The following is a 14,891-nucleotide window of genomic DNA, read 5'->3' as shown; positions in this document are numbered from 1 at the left end:
GCAACAGCCTTATACTCAATACCAGCACAACTTTCAAGGTCATGGGAGGCTCCAGGCTGAGGGGCTGGAAAACTCTCTAAAGGAAAATGCAATAAAAACCAAGGAAGCATTACACATCTATTTAATGAGCAAATAATTAACGATAATGAGAAATTATATGCAGGAAAACTGCACCAACAACTGTCTTGGAAAACCTTTTCACCAGTTCAGGCTGCCTGTGAAACCGTAGCTAAACTATTCAAAGCGTGCAATTGTTGCATTTTCCCTCAATTCACAAAGAAAAATGGCACATGGTTAAAAAGTGAGTTACAAAACTGGTCACCTTCTGATTAGATAGTTGTGGCTTTAAGTTATCATTCAGAAATTATTGAGCGCCATTCAACAGGTAATAATTGGTATGAAGCTTAGGTATTTTCACTGACATCGTTCTTGAACAAGTTGTTTATTTCATTGACTAAAGGCTGATATCTGACTGCTACAAATTTTTGCTCACAGAAAGACAAACAAGTTTTTCACTTTAACTGAATCTTCCAGCCCCTACACTGTGAAAGTGCACAGAGAGCCATTTTAGCAGCACAATATAAAAAGTAGCAAAGATCGATTGAATCTAAATCCTTTAATTCTCCATTCTATTTTAGTCAGAGTTTTGTTTGCATATCCATTTTACAGGACTATTACAGGCACAATATTATTTTCTTTTGCCAATTGTAAGGTATATATCATAAATTATTTTCAATCAACCTTTTTTTTGATTAGATTCCCTATGGTGTGGAAACAGGCCCTTCGACTCAACCACCCTCTGAAGAGTAACCCACCCATACCCATTTCCCTCTGACTAATGCACCTTGCACTATGGGCAATTTAGCATGGCCAATTCGCCTGACCTGCACATCTTCGGAATGTGAGAGAAAACCAGAGCACCTGGAGGAAACCCATGCAGACACGGGGAAAATGTGCAAACTCCACACAGACTCCCGAGGTTGGAAGTGAACCTGGAACCCTGGTGCTGTGAGGCAGCAGTGCTAACCACTGAGCCACTGTGCCACCCTACACCTTTTGGGGCATGTTATGATACACCCACCTCCTTCGCGGGTGGGACTTATCTCAGGTTTTCTGGTTCAGAGTGTTGGATAAGGCCAAAGATATGGAAAACATAGAACCATAGAACTCCTACCAACAAGAAGGAGGCCAATTGGCCAATTGAGTTCACATTGACCCCCTGAAGAGCATCCTCCCAGATTCAGCCCTTTACCATATCCTGTAACCCCACATCTACCATAGCTAATCCATCTAGCCTACACATCCCTGGGTACAATGTACAATTTAACATGGCCAAGCCACGAAACCTGTATATCTTTGGACTGTGGGAGGAAACCAATGCAGACACAAGGAGAAAGTGCAAACTCCACACAGGCAGTCGCCCGAGGCCAGAATCAAACCTGGATCTCTGGCGCTATGAGACAGGAGTGCTAACCACTGAGCCAACATGTCACCCCAGTCAATATGAGATTTTGTGATGGACTGGAACAAGTTATCTGTAAGCCAGACAGAAGACTTTGTAGAAAAAAAAAACAGTTCTCTGAGGTGAGTAGGTTACCACACCCAAGAATCATAATAGAATCTCTACAATGTGGAAGCAGGTCACCTGCCCCATTGAGTCAACACCAAACCTCTGAAGAGCATCCCACCCAATCCCTGTAACCCTACATTTTCCTATGAACAGAAAGAATGAACAGAATGACATTCCAGCTACAATGAAAACCAATTAGGGGTAAGGTACAGTTGAGACCATAAAAGGGAGAAGGATTTGCAGAAACCAAAGAAATTCTACAATTTCGAGTTATGTATAATAAAACCATTTGGGCACATTTCACTAGCAATTCCAAATAAGGAAATTGGAATGCCAATTTCACAGGTCTGAACTGTCTAAAAAGCAGCCCAAGAAAGCCCCAATTTTAACAGTAACTCTGAGCTTAACAGCTGTGAAGAGGTACCCTATGTCAGGAGGCATGGCATCTGCTGAGAAGTGTTCCAGCCTGGCCTACTGGTAACTCTACCAGGTAATAATGCTTGGTACCAGAACCCAAGAAAGTAAAGGATAATGATTGAAATATCTCTCGTAGGTAAATGTATGAATCTTTCACTTAAGTACTTAATAAAGCAATTAAGTTTTATAGAGATCTACGTATCTCTACTGTATCTTCATCTATGTATACAATGCTGTCTCACAGAGATGAGCAACAAGAAGAAGGGACAATACAATTGTGCTACCAGAGTCCTTCGGTACATACTATGTGACTATATGCTATAATTATCTAACTGCCTTATTTATAATCATACAGAAGTGGAAATGTTTCTTAGAAAATCAAAGAAAACATTTTCATAATTGCATGACAATACAATATAATTTCATAAAAGCTACCACCATTATCCGTCAAAGCTGTTAAATTATTTGGAGATTGGTATTATTATACAAAAGGAAATGTAATCTTGCATTTTATACTGAGGCAAAGCTTTTTAATTCATTGCTGAAAGTGAATTGAACAATACCTCACCACATTCACCACAAATAATAGAGTTAGAACCATTTAATCCTAGGGTTGCATAGCTCACAAATGATCTGTCCTGACACAGCCAATTTTGGAAAGAATAAATCTAAAGTATTATTAGTACAGCTATAGTATTAAACTGAACTGAAATCCTAGTAAGAAAACTAAATTCAGATTTACACATTAGACATTCTCCATAGTGAAGTAGCATTACTATTGCAAATGACAAGTAATAAAAATAATTATCATTGGATTCTCAATGTTAAACTATTGTCCAGTTCAGATAATTGTTACTGTAAACCACAAAACGAAGTTCAACACAAAACAAGTCTTTGCAGAATGCCAAATTATTCCTGTGTGCTGATCATTTTCAAATGGAGCTAGCTTTATAAGCTACCTGAAAAAGAAAGACAAGTATATTTTTGGGAAGAGTATATTTTCCCCTATTAATATATTAACATTTTAGAATAAGATTCCAAAATTATCAAAAAAGGATTAAAAGGCTGGACTAAAATAGTGAAGATGCAACACTGCCAAGGGTTACTCGGCTATAGATTCTAACAATAGCTAATAACAGTTTACTATAGTAACCCTCAGTTATAAATCAATTCTTGATAGTTTAGAACTTGGTTATTGCTGGAAAAATAGACACATTTTCATAGAATCCCTATAGTATGGAAGCAGGCCTTCAGCCCATCGAGTCCATACCAACCCTCTGAATAGCATCTCACCCAGACCCCTGTGCCCTATCCCCAGAACGCTGCATTTCCCAAAGCCAATCCCCTGAGACTGCACATCCCTGGCAATTTAGCATGGCCAATCCACCTAACTGGTGGATTTTTCAACTGAGAGAGGAAATCAGAGCACCCAGAGGAAACCCATGGAGACATGGGGTAAAATGTGCAAACTCCACACAGACAGTTGCCTGAGGGTGGAAGATTTTGTTGAAGTCTTTCATATTGCACTCATCAGGACAATTGGAATTTTTCTTTCATAGAGTATAAATGTCAGTTTTCCCTTTAATGGTATTCTTGCAATTTATCCTGATAAGTGCAACACAAAATAAATTCAATAAATTGTGCCATTTTTCAACATTACTTCTCAGATCCTCTAACGTATCTTAAACCATTTAATTGGGCGAAAGTTAAAAATGGAAATGGAGTGGAGAAGAGAGAAAATTAAGACAAAGAAAATGAACATGTTCAAAAGAAACCTACAAAAGACCTCACCATAATGACTAAATGAACAACTAGCCATTAATGATGGAGGATATGAATATTAGTGAGTGAGCAGAGGAACAAATGTGCAATACCTTTCAAAGCGGATGTAAGGTTACAAAAGGTCACTGAAACATGGCAAGATTAGTGTATGAAGTGATGCAAAGGCAAGAACAAAGATGAGGAGAACGGGGAACCTATTCAACCCTAATAAAGATATGAATGATAGGAATCCAGAATCATTGTGCTATTGAGGATACAGTCCTGGTTTAATGAAGGGCTGAATAGCCTATTCCCTTTCCTATGTTCTATTAGTTTTTAAACAACATGGTGAGATAACAATATTTTATCTATGTGGAGTGTTGTTGAGCAAATTCAACTTTTATTCAATCAAATTTGCACACTGTAACTTAACACAAGTTACTCTATTTCCAAAAGACCTCTAATTATTGATAAAAATATTGAAAACTTAGTGATGTCAGTGGTCTTCTTTTCCTGCAGATTTTATGTAGGTGCATTACATAATTTAGTTGTAGCAGCCTGCAGTTTTTCTCCCTCTCTATTTTTAAGGTTAAAAGACCATCATCTGAAGTAATCAGATGGTTAGATAATCTACTGTTCTTTACTAAGCAACAGTTATAATTATTGTAATGGCCTGATTTCAGACAATTGATACCTGCACCTTTAAAATGACAGTATGCTCATTAGTTATTTTGGATGACAACTCTACAGACAAAAGGAGTCTCAGAGTGTCGATAATCTCCCAAAACCATCTACTTTCCAAAGCAGCATTGTTATTTAAAAATTGATCCGTCCCAATGTCAAGTAGTAATTAAATAGAGAACCACAATTTATCTGACTTTTAGCACAGCTTATAGCATTATGATTTCACTATTATGACCATCTTTGTTTACTGTAGGTTAAGCAAGGCATAAGCAAGACATGGGTATTAAAGATGAGAGAAAAAGAAAATCAGGAAAATGCAGTTTGATAGCAATAATCTGAACCACAGAAGTTGATCTGTTTTTTTTGTTTCTTCCAATTCCTTTTAGCTATTTGCTGATGAGGCAAGTTTGTTTGCATACGAGTGCTGTCTTTCACTCACTAGTTGAGAATTTGCCCCTTTTAGAGTCTCTAAAGATCTCTAAAAGTCTCTTTTTTTCCTTTCAAATAAGTAATTTTGTTTTCAATCTCAATCTTCATAAAAGATTTACAAGGATGTTGCCAAGTTTCGAGGATTTGAGATATAGGGAATAGGCTGGAGCTATTTTCTCTGGAGCGTCGGAGGCTGAGGGGTGACCTTGTAGAGATTTATAAAATCATGAGGGACATGGATAGGATAAATAGACAAGGTCTTTTCCCTGTGGTGGGGGAGTCCAGAACTAGAGGACATAGGTTTCAGGTGAGAGGGGAAAGATATAAAAGGGACCTAAGGGGCAACATTTTCACACAGAGGGTGATGTGTGTATGGAATGAGCTGCCAGAGAAAGAGGTGGAGTCTGGTGTTATGACAGCATTTAAAAGGCATTTTAATGGGTATATGAATAGAAAGGGTTTAGAGGGATTAGTGCTTGCATATGGGAATAGATTAGGTCAGGATATCTGGTCAGCATGGATGAAGAGTCCGTTTCTGTGTTGTACATCTCTATGACTCAATTCAATATCTTTCACAAAATAAACCACGAAATAGGGAAGGAAATTGCACTTTTCCCTGGTCAACCTTTGTTCAGATCTGCACTTCCATTACACTTCTCTGGTGGAAAGAGAGATCAGGGAAGATAGCCATTGCTGATTGCATGCCAGTGGTGAATTCCTTTACAGTCCCAGCTTGCTTCTTCTCTCGTGTCTCTTCTTGCAGTTGTACCTGATCTTGTGGCTGGTTTTCATCCAGATCCACTGTAGAATGGCCAATTTCATTTCATCGTTGTGACGAGGAAGTGCTTGATCCTGAATGTTTTATGGGATGGCATAGCCAACACTATCTTCCAGCTGCTCCAATGATTGGAATGAAGAAAGAGGACAAAATGCAGAGAAAAGCAAGTGGGAGCCAACTAGCTGTTAATGGAGACTCTCTGGTACCTCCACACAGGACAGAGACACAGGTTAGTTTGGTGCTTTCACTGTTCTAGCAAAAAGCAATATTGTGTACAACTCACAGTGCTCTCCAATAAACATATTTTTAAAACTATGGCCATCTCTTTGCTCAGTGTAAAGTAGTATCTCTTGTCTTTTATTCCAAAGTCCAAAATTAAATAAGATAAAAAGATGTGGCTTTTACATGATTTCATCCTTAAAAATGATGAAACGTGATTTCAAAAATACATTTCATCACATGTAACATGTGACACATAGACAACAAAACATAAGACTGACATCCATTCATCCTCACTTCCCTCTTATAAAAGTCTTACCATTTCTTAACATTCTTAACTTATTTCATCATTTTACATTTTTTTAAATACATCTGTGATTACGTTTTTCCTTGTCAGTAATGTGAACAACCTTTACATTTAATGGTTGAATCAATAGACACCATCTGAACAGTCTTGCATTTCAAGTTTTAAATTTTTCAATGAATGTCTGTGGATTATGGTCAGTAAAGATTAATGTTTCACTGGAATAACATTGGACATAGATGTCAAAGTATTAAAGATCTGAAGTTTCCTTTTCCAAATAGAGTACTTACTTTGTTATTGATTCAATTTCATGGAAAGGTATTCCACTAGTTTTTCTACTCCTGACTCAACATTTTACAATAAAACTGCACCTACACTTCGGTTTCTAGCATGAATTACTGTTTTGAAAATTTTGGTAAAGGCAGGGGCAGCCAAAACCAGCTCATTTATTAGGATTTCCTTCGGCTTCTCAAAGGCTTCTTTGCCTTTTGCTGACTATACCACTGGCTGACCATACCATTATTACCTGCTTATGTAACAACATTATTAAAAATACAGATATTGTACTAAAGTTGTGTCCAAATTTCTTATAAACATAGATAATTCTAAAAATCTCATGATTTCTTGCATAATTTTAGGAATGAGGAATTTCATCACTGCTTTCACTTTTGCCATTCTTGGCAATATTTGCCTGTGTTCTATAATATACACTAGGTAAGTAACTCATGTTCTTGTGAATTCACTTTTGGCCAGATTTATCACTAATTAAGCAAACTGTAATTGCTTAAGGAGGTCCTCTAAGTGTTTTACATGTTCGTCTCATGTATTATTATATATTATGACATCCCCTAAATAAATAAGTTAGATACTTCAACTTCAATTTCACTCATAAGCCTTTGAAATGTAGCTGTCATGCATTTAAACCCAAATGGCATGAAACAACATTGATAAATCCATTTGGTTTGAGAAAAGCTATCATCTCCTTAGCCCTTTGACGTTAACAGCATTTTCCAGTACCGCTTTAATAGGTGAATCTTAGAAAGAAATGTAGCACAACCAAATCTGTCAATACAATAGTCTAACTGAGGACACTCGTGACTGCATGTACTTTTCTGAACCCTATGCAGAATCTAATTGAATTATCTGGCTTAGGAATTAACACCACCAGTGAAATCCAGATGCTTTGTAGGTTCAATCAAGTGATTCTCCAGCATATATTGAATCTCAGCTTCCATTTGTACTTGTTTCTCTGTGTTTAACTGACAAGGATGTAACTTTATAGGTACTGATTTGCTATGCCTATTTTCTGTACTTTAATGGCAATCTAGGTTTGTTCAATATATCATTTCAGCTGTATGACACTGTAATCTTTTTGCTATAAATTCTGTGTATTATGGTCCTGCTCCACAGCTACCTGATGAAGGAGCAGTGCTCCGAAAGCTAGAGCTTCCAAATAAACCTGTTGAACGATAACCTGGTGTTGTGTTTTTTTAATTTTCTGGATAGCTAAAATAGTACATTTACAGATGTCCTTATACTTCCTAAGTTATCTTTCTGATGTCCTTTCTCTAAATATGTCCTCTTCCAGGATAAAGCAACCCACTTGATTGGCACTACATCCTCAAGCATCCACTCCCTCCACCACCTATGCTCAGTCACAGCAGTGTGTACTATCTACAAGATGCACTGCAGAAATTCTCCAAAGATCCTTAGGCAGCACCTTCCAAACTAATGACAACTCACAACCAGAAGGACAGGCCAGCAGATACAGGGGAACACCATCACTTTCAGGTTCCTCTCCAAGCCGCTCACCATACGGACTTAGAAATGTATGGCCATTCCTTCACTGTCACTGGATCAAAATCCTGGAAGTCTCTCCCTAATGGCATTGTGGTTCAACCCACAGGAAATGAACTGCAGCAGTTCAAGAAGGCAGCTCACCACCACCTTCTCAAGGGCACTAAGGACGGGCAATAAATGCTGGCACAACCACCAACACCCAATCCCTTGAGTGAATAAAAACATCGACTGGGGTCCGCTTAAAACAATCCACAAATGAATTTTTAAAAATTGAAAACAGTGTCTAACTGACCCAATCTTTCCATAATAGCTAATTAAATTGTAGACTCACTATGTAACCAGTCTATATCTCCTTCTATCTCACCCCTTCAGGCTCTATAATCCTCCATCACTTTAATAAACTGATACACTTACTCTCTCTTATCCTTTTCCCTGCAACATTATTAAGGACTCTCTCCTCATTCACTCTCCTCACCTGAGATGTGGTGACCCTCAGGTTAAACCATCACAAGACATCTGTCTCTAACGAGACAGCAGTCCTATGGTTTGGTAAGACTATGTACCTTTACCTTTATTTATTGCTTCAACATGTTTATGTGACATATCCAACACTTCTTCCTACAATCAGGAGTATCTATCAGATGAAACACTTTATTAATCCTCCTAACTACCTTGTTTGGATCACTGAATTTCACTTTCAGGGGTTCACCATGCAGAGGTGATAATACCATTACTTTGATTCTTGCAAGAAATGTTCCAATCTTAGCATGTTTATCTGTCCACAGCTTCATTTTTGCTTACAAAGTTCAAAAATGCTTTTGTGCTCCTGTGAGCATCTCTAAAAACATGGACATGTAATTCAACATTGGTGATTAATCTTTCTGCTTTAATAACATTTCCTTAATGAATTTTAATGGTCCACACAATTTATGGCAATGGATCAATTCAAGGGGACTAAACCTCATAGACTTATTTGGGGAAAATCGGCTAGCAAACAGTAAGGAATCTAATCCTTTGTATATGTCCTTTGGATATTCATGACAATTTGCATTAATCATTGTTTTAAGATTCTGATGGCATCTCTCCAAAGCTTCCTGCATTTGAGGTAGGTAGACAATTGACTACAATTGTTTGAACTAAAGGGCATTGGTTTAGGGTGAGAGAGGAAAAATTTAAAAGGGCCCTAAGAGGCCCCTTTTTCATGCAGAGGGTGGTGCGTGTATGGAATGAGCTGCGAGAAGAAGTGGTGGAGGCTGTTACAATTGCAACATTTAAAAGGCATCTGGATGGGTATACAAATAGGCAGGGTTTAGAGAGATATGGGACAAGTTCTGACAAATGGGAATTGATTAGGTTAGGATATCTGGTCAGCATGGACGAGTTGGTCCGAAGGGTCTGTTTTTGTGCTGTATATCTCTATGACTCTAAATGACTGGTTATGTTCTGGAAAGTTTTAGATTTAAAGTTAGAACTTTGATCAGATTATATTCCAGTTGACAGGCTATAACAAGTAAAAAACTGTGCTAATTTTTCCATTATCACCTTAGTGTAACTGTTAATGTAATAGTTTCTGGAAATATGATTATTGTATTTATAACAATATACTAGATCCTGCTTTTGCTTTTAGTAGTGGTCTGACACAATCTACTAACATCCAACTAAATGGTTCTTCAAAAACTGGTAATAGGTGTTCAAGGTTCCAATTCGATTTCATGTTGAGATTTCCTTGTGACCTGACCTGTTTGACATAGGGTTTATAGAATTATACTCCATCCTTATGAAGTTTTGCCTAGATAAAATATCTGTTTATTCAGATGTTCTGTTATGGAAAGTTCCACAACATTCCCTACAATGTTTGAACAGTAGCACTATTTGATGAACAACCATGCATTTGTTATCCACAGGTCTGTGAGGTGTCTCCACTTTCTCATCTGAACTGCATTTTTAATATATTAGTATTCCAGAACTCCTTCAGTGTGAACTGCATCTGCTAATTTGTTTAACTCAGAATTTGTTTTCTGAGTCTCAATCAATGAAGACACGCCAAATACTTCCTTTAAATTATCCGCACCGTTAAGGAAGATTTTGACTACTTTAATATCTGCTTCTGGTATTCTGGTGATGGATTTTGTTTAGTGATTACGCCAGTTACCACACAAGATGGAAACATATCTGGAATTTGTTCTCTGAGGTCAGAAGTGAGTAACACTATTTTGTCACTGAGCTTAAACCCCAGCTCAATCAGTTTCCTTTCCCAACTTATACTTGAGGAATATTAGCAAAACCAATAGGTTGTTAAATTGTAATAGGCGTCACAGATTAGCCAATCCTCACTCAACTACAACATTCACTTTTACTTGGGCAAGGTGGTATGAGTCATTGCTGGATAATGTTCAGAAGCAAGGACCCTGGATAAGTTAGCCTTTCTTTAAGACAATGAACTCAATTGTAGCATTTTTGCAGTTGTTCTGGTTGAAATCAGTTACTCAACACAGATTGGGGAGTAAACCATGAACATTCATGGTAGTAACATGCTCTTTTTATTTGATTGTTACAATAAGCAAATGCAATGGCCTTGGACAAATCGCTCCTTCATAATTGTTCACATTAGCGACTAACTTGCATGCAATTTATGAATTATACCTATTGTAGACAAAGCATGATACTAGAAAATGTACATCTATTCAGTGATGTTCTGCAGGGAACACTGTATTTCAACATGTACCGGTCGTTATCTGTCTATACAAATACTCCCAGCTTCAGCTCATAAATTCATATATTGAAGGAGGAGAGAGAAATTACAAAATAAAAGACATTAATGTGGATGCGAAAAGGCTGTAATATGAGAATGCTTTTAAAATCAAGTAAAGTTAAATTCAATGCTTTACTCGAGTACATTGCAAATATTTTAAAGCAATCCAATACATTTTTAGTGAAGGGGAGAAACTTTGTTTACTTCCCAGTTTTTTGCTTCTACGGTGCTGCTTCTATGGTACTGCTGATGCAATCTATAGTCAGCATTATGAAAATCTGAAACTTTAACTCAGCTTTTCACTTCACAAGTGCTTCCAGCTCTGCAGAGTATTCCTAGCATTTTCTGTTTTTAATCACAGGCATTATGTATCACATAGGTAACTGCCATGAAACACAGTTTCCCCATAAAATATTTCTATTTTAATGCCGACATGCTTTAAGAAAAGAAATTGCTAGAGAAACTAAGCAGGTCTGGCAGGTTCTGTGGAGAGAAAGCAGAGTTACAATTTCGCATCTAGGACTGTTCTGAACTGCTGCAATGTAAGATGTGCAATGGACAATCTGCACTCACCAACCTCCCACAAATCTGTTTTTTGTGATGTCAATTGAAAGATTGACTAGACACTTCTAAATTGCTCCACCATGGGTAGCCAAGATTATAAGCTCTGAAATGTTCCTCCCTACATTTTTCTTTCTTTCTATCTATCTCCAAGTTGTTACTGAATACATTTAAAGCAGCTGGCATTTATGGGCAAAGAGGGTAGAAAGGTAGGGATAGCATTGGATTAAATCTAGTTTTGACAATGAAGGGATTGATGGAGATTTCAGCAGGAGAATGGCTGAAGAATGACCATAGAGTCATAGAGATGTACAGCACGAAAACAGACCCTTCAGTCCAAAGAACAATGCTATATTTCCAAGTCAGGGTGGTGAGTAGCTTGGAGGGAAACTCAGAAGGTTGGTGTCCCCTGGTCGTGCCACTATGGTCCTTTGAAAACTGTAGTGGTCATGAATTTGGAAGGTTATCAAGACTTGATGAATTTCCACAGTGTTGTCTTGTAGATTCTACGCACTGCTGCTACTGATCATCCATCGTGGAGGGAATAGATATTTATGAATGTGATACTTTGTCCTGGATGGGTCAAACTTCTTGAGCATTCTTGGAGCTGCACCCATCCAGGCAAGTGGTCAACATTCTATCACATTCCTGACTTGTGCCTTGTAGATTGTGAACAGGTTTTGGGAGTCAGGAGTTGAATTACTTGTTGCAAGTAGAGTGGATGTTGTAGGTGGTGCAAACCCAAACTAATCAGGAAGTTTGGAGTAAATAAATAAACTGATCAAGTGTTGGACTTTATGAGGTGGTTGTCTACCAGATGAAGGTGCGGCACTCTGAAAGCTAGTGCTTTCAAATAAATCTTTTGGACTATAACCTGTGTTGTGTGATTTTTAACTTAAAAACACATTAATTTGTTTAGATTGCCGTTATAAGTGTTTCACTACATCTGCCACAAAAGACTGAATCTGTGCTCCCCATTGCTTTTGCCACAGGGGTCAATGCAGACTCTGCACCCCCGAGTGAACCCATATCTGTTGTGATGCAGAGAGACAGCAGCTCTCACTCATCTCGGCACTCAGTAACTGCTCTGACTGCACTCTCACCATGAGCCTTCCCGACCATTGTGGGACAACTCCACACATCAGGTAATGTAGGCAGAATATCCACTGCATATAAACTGACTCACCCGTATCCTTCGCATGGCCGCCACTATCTCCACGCGACTGTTCGGCCTTTGTACATCCAAACTCCCGACATACTTGAAAACAAACAGAGTGCATTGTATTAACGTGCAGCTGGTCGAGACATCTCGGCCATGCGGCGCTGGGGAGGGAGGGAGGAGGCTGTAAGCTGAAAGGACTGGAAGCGACCAGTGAATTTCTTTTGTTGATTTCAAACTCATGCCGCGATTACGATTTGAACGGGTGCCAGATACGACTGCAGTTTAAAAAGCGGCTCTGTCACGGGCCGACGGCAAGGAGTGCTAAAAGTTCAGGATGTGGTTTGAATTCCAACAGCACCTTCACATCAAATTAAATCACTAAATAATATAGCGCGTTCTCCTCATGTTTCTGCAACATAACTGTTGCATCAGCTACATTTAAATCTTGAGGTTTCAGTTGAACCTTTTGTATTGTTGTTGCCGTTGGGGCCACAGCGAGGTGTGAGGTATTACCAGGGATTGTTTCTGAAACGGTTGGAGCCAGTGATCGGATTCGCGCCTTTTGCATTCAGAGTTTTATGTGGGGACGGATGGATTTGTTTGCACATTACAAGTGAAGAACGTAGCGCTATTGATGGACATTACCTTGGCCTGGAAATGAATGCCGTGCTCGAAAGCCTCTTCGTTATAAAGGGGGCTCCTGGAGTCAACCACATCGTCCACCAAGTTGTACCTGTTCCTGACCGGCATTTCCAAAACTGTCCCTGCAGTCACAAAGTGTTGGCGGCGGCAGCAGAATCAGGTCCAATTGGTGCATAGCACCCGGAGCAAACAGGTTTCCAGAGAGCACACGGTCAGCGAGAAATCTCCCGTAACACTGGGTCAGAAACCGAAACAGGGAATTCTCCCAGCTCACAGGGTCAGAGACAGAGAAACCTCCCAGACCACAGAGTCAGAGACAGAGAGATCTCCCGTAATACAGGGTCAGAGACCGAAACAGGGAATTCTCCCAGCTCACAGGGTCAGAGACAGAGAAACCTCCCAGACCACAGAGTCAGAGACAGAGAGATCTCCCGTAATACAGGGTCAGAGACCGAAACAGGGAATTCTCCCAGAACACAGAGTCAGAGACAGAGAAACCTTCCAGCTCACAGGGTCAGAGAAAGCTCCAGTAATACAGGGTCAGAGACCGAAACAGGGAATTCCCCCAGCTCACAGGGTCAGAGACAGAGAGCTCTCCCGTAATACAGGGTCAGAGACAGAGAATTCTCCCAGAACAGAGTCAGAGACAGAAACCTCCCGTAATACAGGGTCAGAGACAGAGAATTCTCCCAGAACAGAGTCAGAGACAGAAACCTCCCGTAATACAGGGTCAGAGACAGAGAATTCTCCCAAATGTAGGGTGGGAGAGAAATCTGTTACGCGGGGTCAGAAACAGAAAAATCTCCCTGAGCACAGGTTGAGTGGCTGAGACAGGGAAATCTCCTGTAACACAGAGACAGAATTCTCCCAGAATACACGGTCAGTGAGAACTCTCTCGTGACTTAAATTTCTCAGAACACAGGATCAGAGGTGAGAAATTTGTCAACACAGGATTAATAAAATAAATTGCAGAGTACAAGGTCAGAGAAACAAATCTTCTATAGTACAGAGATAGTGAGCGTTATCTGCTTGAGAACACAGATCACAGGATATATGAGAGTCCCAGAGTACAAGGTTAGAAAGATTTCTATTCAAGTTAGAAAGAGCTGTTCAGATTGAGAGGCGGACTCCAAAACAAAGAAATAATTTCCTCGAGCATCATCGCGAAGCAAATATCTCCCGAAACGGAGTTATCCAGCTTTCCAAAGACGCACAGAAATCTTGCCAGATCGTAATGACCTCTTGTCGCCCTCAGTCTGACAACCAGCTACAACTTGAACCGTTCTCATCTATTGATCCCACCCCGTAACTCCACTCAGTTGATCTCTTTATATTCGAAGAAGGGAAAAAAAACGATCACAGGGAGGGTCGGTTTGGTTCGGTTCCAAAGGTTACCTTCCCTTAAAACCCACAGAAGGTTTTCTCGGTGTGTTCCTTTTCCCAGTCCGCAGCCCCTGACAACTTGTAAATCAATGTGCGGTGAACGCCTCTCGGCCCAAGTTCTATCTGTGTATGTGTGTGTGTTTGTCACTTAACATTTGAATGTGTTCGCTTCACAAGTAAGGAACATCACTCACCTTCTTCTCATTGGATCAAAGTTGCATCACATGATTAAAAAAACACACTTTTCAACCGGCCCCGCCTTTTCATGAACAAAAGTGTGTCCGGAATAACAGGAAATCCGGACTCAGTGCCATCCCTGAGAGACGGAGCTGGCAGGAGGAGCTTGAGGACTGCACACCTTTGTGGGTCACGTTGAGCTGCTGCGCAATGTACAGGTCCAGATCGAATCGCTGATCAGTTCCTCCAACT

At 39.5% G+C, this 14,891-nt stretch overlaps 2 protein-coding genes across 3 annotated transcripts in view; both read right to left on the bottom strand.

The window, feature by feature from the left end:
* LOC122564874 (carboxyl-terminal PDZ ligand of neuronal nitric oxide synthase protein) overlaps positions 1-14,549 on the bottom strand; it is a 133,147-nt gene extending 118,598 nt beyond the window's left edge. Inside the window, exons 1-3 of one of the 2 annotated variants that reach the window (XM_087998396.1) lie at positions 13,794-14,549; positions 13,083-13,733; positions 12,462-12,533 (exon numbers count right to left, since the gene is read on the bottom strand). In XM_087998396.1, coding sequence (XP_087854522.1) covers positions 12,462-12,533; positions 13,083-13,187 — 177 coding nt within the window. In that variant the 5' untranslated portion in view covers positions 13,188-13,733; positions 13,794-14,549. Of the gene's footprint in view, positions 1-12,461; positions 12,534-13,082 lie in introns of both variants that reach the window. The other variant, XM_043720255.2, reaches the window with a different exon arrangement.
* Positions 5,582-5,736, bottom strand: LOC122564875 (large ribosomal subunit protein eL39-like). The gene is given in 2 exon segments (XM_087998654.1): positions 5,582-5,676; positions 5,679-5,736. Coding segments are annotated over 2 exon segments (153 nt in total).
* Positions 14,550-14,891: the final 342 nt, after the last annotated feature.

This window comes from Chiloscyllium plagiosum, unplaced genomic scaffold (assembly GCF_037043375.1).
Source record: "Chiloscyllium plagiosum isolate Xiang-an unplaced genomic scaffold, Cpla_swu_hap1 HiC_scaffold_21, whole genome shotgun sequence".
Lineage (NCBI taxonomy): Eukaryota > Metazoa > Chordata > Chondrichthyes > Orectolobiformes > Hemiscylliidae > Chiloscyllium > Chiloscyllium plagiosum.
This window is presented reverse-complemented; position numbering and strand designations above follow the sequence as displayed.